General features: G+C 31.2%; 1 protein-coding gene across 2 annotated transcripts; it reads right to left on the bottom strand.

The window, feature by feature from the left end:
- Positions 1-789: 789 nt before the first annotated feature.
- Positions 790-10789, bottom strand: LOC106883595 (CCR4-NOT transcription complex subunit 7). Of its 2 annotated transcripts, XM_014934672.2 has the most exons (7): positions 10668-10789; positions 9956-10168; positions 7541-7734; positions 7224-7385; positions 4832-5009; positions 3462-3539; positions 790-2559 (listed from the first exon to the last, which is right to left on the bottom strand). In XM_014934672.2, exons 2-7 carry the CDS (start codon positions 10070-10072, stop codon positions 2377-2379), a joined length of 912 nt encoding a protein of 303 aa, XP_014790158.1. In that variant the 5' UTR covers positions 10073-10168; positions 10668-10789; the 3' UTR covers positions 790-2376. The 2 variants fall into 2 exon arrangements, with proteins under 2 accessions (XP_014790158.1, XP_052829679.1); XM_052973719.1 differs by lacking the exons at positions 9956-10168; positions 10668-10789 and adding an exon at positions 8147-8450.
- Between the last annotated feature and the right edge of the window lie 112 nt (positions 10790-10901).

Genomic DNA, 10901 nt, shown 5'->3' with positions numbered 1-10901 from the left:
TATTTTACTAACTAATCAATATAGATTGGCTTACTCACAACTATATTAGACTGACTTAGTACTTATTTTCAACCCTTTTAAGAGGAAATTTGGAGAAACTGGAAGAGAATGTAAGAGAGCTAACATGTTTTCTAGGAAAGAATTAAAGTTCATAACCTATAGGAAGCATTCCTCCACATCAGATGGGTGTTGAATATTTAAGCTTAAAAGAAACTTCCAAAATGTAAGAGTGTAAGTAATTTAGTGTAGCTCCAGAGAGAGACGAAGTACGTACAAGTTTTAGGTCCAGAGCAACAAAAAAAAATTCTAAAACACAGCATCCACTTTTACATGGGTCAAACAGAATTTTAACTGCTGGACCTTCCTGTTTTCAAGCAAGATATTCCCCCCACTCCATGGTAAAACAGGTTTTCACAAAAGGTTGAAATCATGCTTACTAAATTATTCATTTACAAAAATCACAAAATCAAGGCAAAACAAATAGTAACAGACATATAATAGACTTAGTTTCTATTAACCAAATCCACTCAAGATTTTAACCAGTCAGAAGCTGAAGTAGAACACTTGCCCAAGACAATGTGATTGGGAAGCAGACTTCTTACCACATGGGCCAATCCTGCTTTAGTAATAAATCAATCTGACAAACAACTCTGAAAATATCCAAGTAGCTCAGCATACAAATGACAATGCAACCTTTGTTGAATAGAACCACTGTCCCCTATAATATAATATTACTAATTGCTTTTCAATTAAATGTAATGAAAAAAACCTCAAAAAGACAATACAATCTAATAAGGCCAGTTAAATTTTATTTACAAATATTTTATCCAAATGCCTTCATATCAAAGTAAAATACTGATTTATTTTTATAGTTATGGAAGAAGTAAAATGTCTTTATGCAGTTAAAGTTTGTTTTTTTATGAAATGTGCCATGTTCAATTGTAGTAAATAGGTGAAAAGAATTATATAACGGTAACATGATACTAGAACTATTTGAATAAAGAAACACAGAAATTAAGGTAATGAAAAACATTTTGCTAATGTATTTAGCTATCTATTATAAGACCATTGTATTTTAATTTTTAAAGCAGTGTTTCTGTAAGTTCAAATATGTTTGTTTTTTTGAGGGGTGGGGGAGAAGTCTTTCAAACTGGACATATTTTCTACAACTAACCAATCACCTGTGCACATATGCTGTTGTATAATAATTTGTTCAGCTATTTAATCAGTTACTGCTTACTTTGTTTTTGTATATGTGCTTGTGGGTAAACATTCTAGATAAGATCTGCATTATAATGTTCTAGAATTATTCTCTCCTTCATAAGTGCCCTACTTTTAAAGTGGCTAAGTTATTTAATCGCATGATCAACACTTGATATACGAGTGTTGCAATGTGCTATTAGCAGCCTTTGTAAACGTTATGGTAGAAACAAAAACAAGCATTAAAAGGCAAAGATCGCTGACAATGTTCTTTAGTAAATGATTAATAGGTAACAGACTCAAAAATACGAGTATAAACTTTGCAGACATCCTTACCTAACACGCATTATAAAAGTCCTGCATAAACTTAATTTTTGTATATTCCAAAGGAAAAAAAAATCTTTGGGATACTGTTTTGGGACATATGTACTTTTAAAAAAGAACATATGGCAAAAAGAAAATGAACAATGCAAGAGAAACATACAGGTATACATACGAGTGATCATAGGTACTATTACTGTAGGAGGGAAATCAATTCATAATTTGGTAAATTTCATTATACAAGAAATTAATCTTGACATTTAACCTCAATACAGATGCCTTAAGATATTGGACATATTTTCTAAAGGAATAAACTTCCATGTTAAATCAGTAAATTCTTTGAAGATAGGCTGGTAAGGATTAATTTTCAGTAACTGAATAATTTGAAAACAAAGAGAAATCATTGAAGCATAGAAAAAAAAAAACGTTTTCTGCATTCTTTTGCTTAGGCTTTTTACCTAGCTAACTCTTTAAGAGTTGAGTGAGGGGGAAAAAAAAACAGGAAACCATATCTGATGTAATGTACTTGCACTTCCCAGAAGAATTCACAAATGCAGTCCCCTACCAAATTACAACGGCTGCTAACAGCAATGGTGACTATGTTTTTGGTGAGATATTTTATGTGTTTAGAATAGGAGAAAACAGCATTTTTCAATTAAAGTCTTACAACACTTCAGTTGATAAATTTACATATGTTTAGATGTATGGATCAAGTGGGAGAACCTAATGAAGAGGAATATTGAGATGATTACAAAATTCTGCACAAAAAAAAAAAAAAAAAAAAAAAAAAAAAAAAAAAAAAAAAATGATCGTTTCCACTTAATGTTTATGCCAATTTTTTTTTTTCATTGGTAGTTATGATGAATTTGTAGGATTTGTACCAGAATCTTCTCCATTGTTGGAACTGTGAATAGTTGAATTCTGGGCCACATACACATGACTGTTCTCATAACTAGAGCCATTTTGAATAAATGGAGTTCCCAAACCAAACAAATGACCCAAGTATTTCGCATCATCAATATTGTCTTCAAAGAACATCTGAAAAGAAAAAAACGATAGATTATAATCAAAATTGGAAGTCAGTTTATACAAAAAGGGGTTAAATTTACTGTATTTTTAAAAGCAAAGTAAGTTTCATGAATGACAAATCAAATATTGAATTATTTTGATGGAAAAAGTTCAATGCTTCCAGTAAAGGAAAAAAAAAAAAGTATAGTGTAGGTGTTGATTTATAGCTTGCTCTACAACTCCTGCCAAAAACCAATGAACCTTTGATCTGACAAGGACAAAAATTTAAAGAGATTATACTTAAGTCATTACTAGGTTAATAAGAAAATTACCTTCACTATACTAAAATGAACTTAAACTTTTTATATTTCATACTAAAATATGTATTTCAATTAAAATAAAATAATCATTAATTTAGACTGGTTTCATAAAATATTTATCAACATTTTGAATTATATGAAGTGGTATGAGAGATTTAGTAACATGTAAACCACATATTTTCCAATTTGTTTTTATAACTGTCACATGGAGACAACATACTGCAAACCACCATTTCATAAAACCTTGGCAAAAAATTTTAACCCTTTTGTTATATTTATTTTGAGATGCTCTGCATTTGTCAATTTTAAATATAACAAAGAATTTAGTAAAACAACTTAGTTATCATTAAGCTAGTGTTAGGAACATAAATTGTGACTACGGTTTGGAAGATTTTAATTCAAAACTTTTGAAGACAAGACATTTGTACTACAGAGCCAGAGGTAGTTTCAGGCAGGTTGGTATCAAAAGGGTTAATTACATTACAAATTTTACTTCAGGAGAAACTGGAAGATATTAAAAAAAAATTCAAGGTTTCAAGAAGGCTTCATATGCATCTAATCTCCACATTTTTAAAAAAAGAATCTTTAAAATGATGACACTAAGTAACTTACCTCCCTCATCTTGAAAAATGCTGCTCCTGTCAATAGACTGTCACTACCAGCTTGGTGCTGTGGTCCAATTCTACAAATCTACAATATTTTCAATAAATTCAAAGATTATTCAATTTTCAATACAAAGAAACAAAGACATAAATTGATCTTAAAATGTAACAAATTTTGCCAGAATCTATAGATCCAAATAATGTTCTACAATTCATATATCCATGCACTCTTTTCAGTTAAGCTATCAAACTAACAGTGTCCAGGCAGCTGGAATTAAGTTTAACCCTTTAGCATTCAGATTACTCCATCAAATATATTTATTCACATTGTTTTGAATTAACCATGTATTATCTCATAGCTTTGAGATTTTGATGATCTGATTATTTTTAGAATGACATTGTAGGATTCATGTGAGAAGCGCATCTGGTCTGTTTAAACATAAAACAAGAGGAATATTTGGGCTGGATGTGGCCAAATTCTTCTCTGCGCTTTCTAAAAAAAAAAGTAGGGTCAAAGCAATGTAAGTGGCAAAAGGAATTTCAAATTAGCTTGAAAAGAATCAAAGAAATGAGCTTGATCAAGCATGTAGACTTCAGAATCTAAATCAGTCATGGACAACCTGCAGTACTTTCTGAATGGAACATACAATGAAATACTACTTTTGATTTGTTTTAGCAGTGCAACCCACTTAATCATGACCCATGGCTTGTAGCCCACTTTTGAAAATTGATTTAGAAAATTAAAGCAACAAATTTTTTATAATAGCTATATTGATCTCCAGCAAAGTAAGGAAATCTCTGGGCTAAAAAAGAAATCATTAAGACTTCTCGGATACAAGATAAAGGAAATTTGCCATTCTTTTATTCTATGAGAATAGAGATAGTATAAAGACATTACCAAAGATTATTAATTCCTCATCTCTTAAATATAGAACTGTATTACCAAAGATAATACCAAGAGTTAACTTAATTCCACCCCAACAAAAGCATTTACAGTTCACAAACTCAAACTGCATCTTAAGCAAGCCCTATTCTGCACTAACTTTGCTAAAAGTCCCTCAGCTACTTCCAATATTTCAATCAGTTTAAGGGTTTGTAGCTGTTCCTTTTAATACATCTTGTTTTTTTTTTACAGCAGTTGACAATGATTCAGTTGCTTTCAACAATTTATACCTCTTGTTTCAGTATCATTGAAAGCAAGTGTATCAGTGTTATTTCAGAAACTATAAATATGGACCACCTTGCAATTTTGAATAACTTCTTTTTTTTTTTTTTTTTTTATCTCACATCCAAATTAGCAAACATCTAATTTTATTTCCTTTCTTGGTTGAATAAACCTGAAAATTTGCTTTTTGACAATATTACATTGATAACACTTACTTCTAGTTGTTCAGCAACTTCTTGTAAGCCACCTTTTAGATTTTTGCAGCTCTTCATTAAATATTTAACATCGTAAATATTTGGAAAGTAAATAGACAGCAGCTCAAAAAAGTCCACTTCTTCAGCTGGTAGATTGCTATTAGTCAGAATTTTTAACATGTAACCAAAATCAAAGCCACTGAAAAGTTAAAATAAAATCATCATCATAAGAGTGTAGTTTACAAAATATTTTCTGGTTAAAGTTTAGATATAAATCAGTTACATTCAAAATAATTGCATGAAATAGTTAAGAGGCTTAGATAACAGGTGTAAGCTGTTGAGCCAGGAGGGTGGTAGTTTTAGGATTTTTACCAGCTTGTTTCCTACTCAAGGTAGTTGGTGATATAAGAAAGTAAAGAGAAGCTGTGTAGATGTCAAAAGTGTATAAAAGCAAAGCTGATCAGGATTTGAACTTTATGTTCTAAAAAACACAAGAAATGCTAAAACATTTAGCCTGACGTGCTAATGATTCTGTCAGCTCACTGCCTACATATGTAAGAAGGCTCTTCTTTTTTTAAATTTTTTTTTTTTTTAGCTGTCTCTTGTAACAAGTTTCCGACAATTCAAGGGAGAAGTCTGAACACTTGTTAAAAATACTGAAAGATTTGTAATAAATCTCAGAGGATCTAACACATTTGGAAATTGCAACCAAGGGCTGTGGGAAAGGTTATTTAGCATTACAGGAGGACTTTTATTTTCAAAGCTCAATGGTAAATAAGAGGTTATATCAATGTTAATTAGCAACAAACTGAGGAGAGGATTGTTCAATACTAGATACAATTTTGGGAATTTTTTTGCTTCATTTCAAAATGTTATGTTAGCAAAATCTTCCATATATTCAGTATTCACATATATATTTCAGGCATAGTTATGAGACTAAGTTTACAAATGTGTTTTCAGGTTTAGTCTCACTGCATGTCACTTTGCTACAGCCTTACACTGACCAAAACCTTGCAAACAGATTTGGTAGATGAGAGCAGAAAGAAACCTGTTGTGTGTGTGTGTGTGTGTACATCTTATATGGGAACTATCAAACAAGTGTTACCATCATACAAACAGGTTTCCAATTTTCCATGAAAACATCTTCAGCCATGGGGAAATATCTTACTTAGAAACAGTTGAAATTTAACAAGAACAGCATCTAATCATAAAATATCTGCCCTAATAAATCTCATCCAACCCATGTAAGCATGACAAAGTGAATATCAAACAGATTCTTTAAAATTGCTCACTTTCAGTTTCCATTTCCACAAACTAACAAGACATTTTATTCACATGTTTAAGTGAAGTTCAAACTAATCACTAACTAATATGTATCCAAAGATGAATGGAGATCAATGATCAGTGGGTGGTAAAACTCAACCTCTTGCTCAGTTAAACATCACTTGGTCCTTAGGTACCTTAGTATATAGCACAATGTTGCAAGTAATCAAGCAAAAAATCTGGTCTGAGGATATCTTCCTCAGTTTTGGGTGCACTGAAATGGTTACCTTGACTACCAAAATTGTGTAATGAAAAAGTATAAATCAAAATTTCATAAAAATTACATACATTTCGATTCCCTTTAACCTAGTAAAATTTACTTATAGATTGTATTATTTATAATGGAATTCCCATTCTTCAACATAAATGTCCAATGTTACTTAGTAAATTTACAACTATCATAATAGTATTTAAATATTTTATAAATCAATGATTCAAAAGAAAAATTGAAATTTTCTAATTCATTAAGCTCTTATCCTGACAAGCCTTATCATAATATGCCTATGTCATTTGAACCCTAAGCAAATTTAGACAGTTTCAAATAAACGTGTAAATATTCCACAATTTCATTCAAAATGCAATAAAATATTTTTAGCTAGAGTCAATGCTGTAAAAATAACTGCTTTAGAATATAAAATTTTACATTACAAAATATTTAGTAAAATATAATAAAAGAATTGTAAAACAAAAATATGGTATCTGAATATATACAAAGCAACACTGTCTATTTCATACAATTTTACCCAATCAAATGCTACAGCCACTAAGTAATTGGCTCACACCACCCATTCTATTTTGAGAAATTTTTGCTGGTTCTTTTGCTTTCCATCCAGCCAGTGGTGTTTTTACCCATCTCTACTTTCTGGTAGTCTTGGAAAACAATATTTACAGCCTCAAGTTGTAAAAGCCATTAGAACTAATTATTATGTGGAAGGTTACAATCAGGAGATATCTCAGAACTGGATGTGAGCAAGTATCTTGTCATAACAGTACCATTACAGCATTTTAGTTATGAGACCTTGTAGTCAAGGCTCTGTATTGGTAACATTTACAAAAAGCAGGCAATTAATAAAATTTCTTTTATCCTCACCTATGAAACGATAGCCACTTCACTTGATCTGCCAGAACAACTCCAGAGGTCATGAGCAATTCAGCAAAATTATCTACATGGATTCCTTCTTCTTCGTGCTTTTTAAACTGTATACCAGATTTTGTTAGAAGATCTATAGACTCTTGAGCATACATATCTTCTCTGAAATTTAAAAATGCACAAAATTTAAAAAATTCTAAACTACAATAATAAAGAATTATGAAAAAAATTTATTTTAACAACTACAATAAAAATATCAAGAAAATAGCTATTTAGAAAAAAGTTGCAAAGTATCAGGAGAAAAGAAAATCACTAACGTAAGATTAAATTTGAAATTGAATTGCCATGTGGAAATAGGAGTAGCTGTCTGTCCAAAATCATCTAAAAATGTAATCCCGACTTGGATGATTTTGAGCAGGTCAACATTGCAGCGTAAAAGTTGGTACTGGTAGTCAGCTGTACTTCGAAAATCTCCGATTGGACGGGCAACTACCCCAGGAAATTCTGTATCCTACAAATAAAATTTAAACAATTAGGTTAAAAAAATTTTAAATCCAAATATTCTGCTAGTATTATTTTCCAAAAAGATCTGTATCAAAAGCATGTTTATACTACAATTGTCAAATTTTCTACAAATTGTCCAGACCCCTATTTTCAGTTTCTTACAAACACTTGTTTAGCTGATTTGAAAAACTGAAAGAAAGAAAAAAGAAAAAGAAAAAAAAGGACACTGATCAACCTATGAAGATCAGTGTAAAACATTTCTGAATGAGTAGTTTAAAAAAAAAAGATATTCAATTTACAGTTAGCTCACTCAAGTGCAATAAAAATTATGTGCTGTACTAGTACCGTTGCACAAATTTTATGTACTGTAGTGTCACCTATCCATTTTTGAAGACCCAATCTCTTGAGTATGGCCTTACCATTTCTTCTATTTTCTACCCAAAACAATTCAGAGAACCACTATCCATCCAAAGAATATGTCTGCACCAGTGTACACATCCTTCAGTTGCTCTTATCTCAGTTTATTCTGCTCCCTATCAAACATTCCACAAACCGTATATCTTCTAGCACCACAACCATATCTCTCATAGAAACTGCTAAGTATTTTTGTTCTGCTAGTGATCCTTCTGCATCTTTTGTGTACTAAAGTGTCAAATACCTATTTACTAATCAAGCAACATCAAATCTTTGGGACTGTGTTCACTCATCATCTCTATAATAGACAAATTCTAGACAATGCTCAAACCTGGAAAGATTATCTGCAGCTCTACAAACACATTAGCAGAAATGTCACCAAAGTCACCACTCCTGAAATATGTTATAGACAATAAGCAGGATTGATATAGATCTGATGAACTACTTGTACATGAACTTCCTTACAGCCAATCCTCAGGACAGGCATAACTTACATTGCCTATTTTTTTTTTCACATCCAAGAGATTACAGTATAGGACATTCCAAGCATTAACCCCAGATTTATTTTTAAAAAGTTCCAAACGAAGTACTTCAATTGTCCCGCCATAATAGTAGCGTTTTCGTTTGACATCCTGATAAAATCCTAAACACATCTTATCCAAACTAAGCCTTCTCAGAACTTTGTTTTTGTTACCTATAACGATAAAAGTGATTGGTAGCAGAAACATTTATACCTGATTAAACATCCAAGTTGCTGATGTGTTGAAAACAGACTGAAGTTACTGATTTTTCTCCACCTCATCGTTAACCATACTGAAGTTGCTATCGATTTAACTTTGAGGAGAGAAGTGGAACAGAGTAAGAATTCCATAACCTTTTTCTGTAACGACTGAGAGCAGGTGCTCCGTTTTGAAAACTACCAACGTTGAAATTCGAGTTCTCATCTCTAATAGTAAGAAGTGATTTGAAAAGAAGTCAGTGGTTCGCCTATGGACCTCTTCGATTCCAATTTTACTCTATCGGAATACCAAATGCTAAAAAAGTCTATTGTTTATTTTATATAATTAAATATTAGGAATTGCATATACAAAAAAATCTTAAAAACATTGTGGGCGAAGGTAAAGAATAACCCGGTGGTTAACGGTTTAGGGTTAAGGTTAGGGTTTATTTACGCCGAAAACCGGTAGTGTACGTATCCTTTACCTCCGCCACAGTGTGTTACAGAAATATAACCAATTTATTGCACAAATTTTAATGACAAAATCTCATATAAACGGACCCCCGTGGAGAACCACTGGACTTGGTTAAAAGCAAATCATTAAGTCATTGATTTGTAACATGTACGTCAGACATGCCCAGCTGTCCTCCATACTCGTCTATCAAAACAGGTATTCTCCCGAGCGGTACAAAATTTTACTTTCAAAACTGTCCCTTCTAAAGCTTTTGCTTTCTGAAATGTACATGACATAATTGCATATAAAAGATAAAACAATATCTGTCGCGGGTAAATTTCTTATATTTAATTTATAAACATCGTTCTCTCCAAATTTCACAAATATCAAATTGATAAGCTCAAAGCTGACAAATGTAGTAACTTGTTTTTAGATTTATTAAGATGAAATTTACCAAAATTAAAAGTAATTTTGTTTCAAAATATCAGAATTATCATCGTCTTGGACCATATTAACTTACAATCTATTAAGACATTTAACAGTACTACGTAATAAAATTTTAAATAATTTATTTAAATCTATAAATTACAAATTCCCATTAGCTATAAACGTAGAGAAATTGAATACACATTTTATACATACCATAGCGACATATCGATATTGTTGAACAACCTGGCGAATATGTCGAAATTCTTCTTCTAAATTGCTTTGCCATACATCTCTGAAACCCCATTCTGGAGCTGGTACTACCGAAGGCATCCTGACACCATTTCTCTTATCCACTGTGAATTTGTTGTACAAGGTCTATTCTATCCCTTTGCAAATTTTTTAAAATCGTTATAAAATTCTCAAAACCTGTGAAAGGGATTAAATACAGAGAGGGGGTAGAATATGTATATACAAATTCGAGAAAGAGAGAGAGAAAACATTAAGACATTTGATTATCTGAAATTAGTGATAAATATAATTAGGCTTTAGTCTCCGCAACAAATTAAAGCATTTTCTCGAAATTAAAAAAAAACTCCAAGACCAAATGAAATCTCATTAAAATAAAAAGAATTTTGTATAGATAAAAAACTTACAATAAAAACATTTGAACATTACGTTTCAGTTATTGGGGAAATTCAAAAAGTTTCATGTTTGTGTTTAACCCTAAAAATTCAAACGAATCCAACATGGCTAAAAATAGTATTTTTTTCAAGGGATATTGATGATTTAGGATTTCTCACAACGTTTATGTAATGAATAATAAATTAACGTAGAAAGTTGAACAATTCAGAATATCACGTTAAAGCCAAGAACGATTCAAGAATTCGTTTCAATTTTTAGGATGGAGATCTTCCCAGTAACTTACTTTACATTAAAAGAACTATTTAGAGGAAGGCCACTGCAGAAAAATGTTAAAACTAAATGAACGTTAATCCAAGGAACTGTTGTACATTTCTTATTTGTGAATAAGAAACCAGAACCAGGAAAAGAAAGAAAGATTTTCCAGATAAACAGATTCTCAAGATGAATTAATCATTCAAAATGAATTATTCAGAAAGTGCTTTGAAACATTAATATATTTTTATATATATATATATAT

The sequence above is a fragment of the Octopus bimaculoides genome, chromosome 16 (assembly GCF_001194135.2).
Source record: "Octopus bimaculoides isolate UCB-OBI-ISO-001 chromosome 16, ASM119413v2, whole genome shotgun sequence".
NCBI classification, from domain to species: domain Eukaryota; kingdom Metazoa; phylum Mollusca; class Cephalopoda; order Octopoda; family Octopodidae; genus Octopus; species Octopus bimaculoides.
This window is presented reverse-complemented; position numbering and strand designations above follow the sequence as displayed.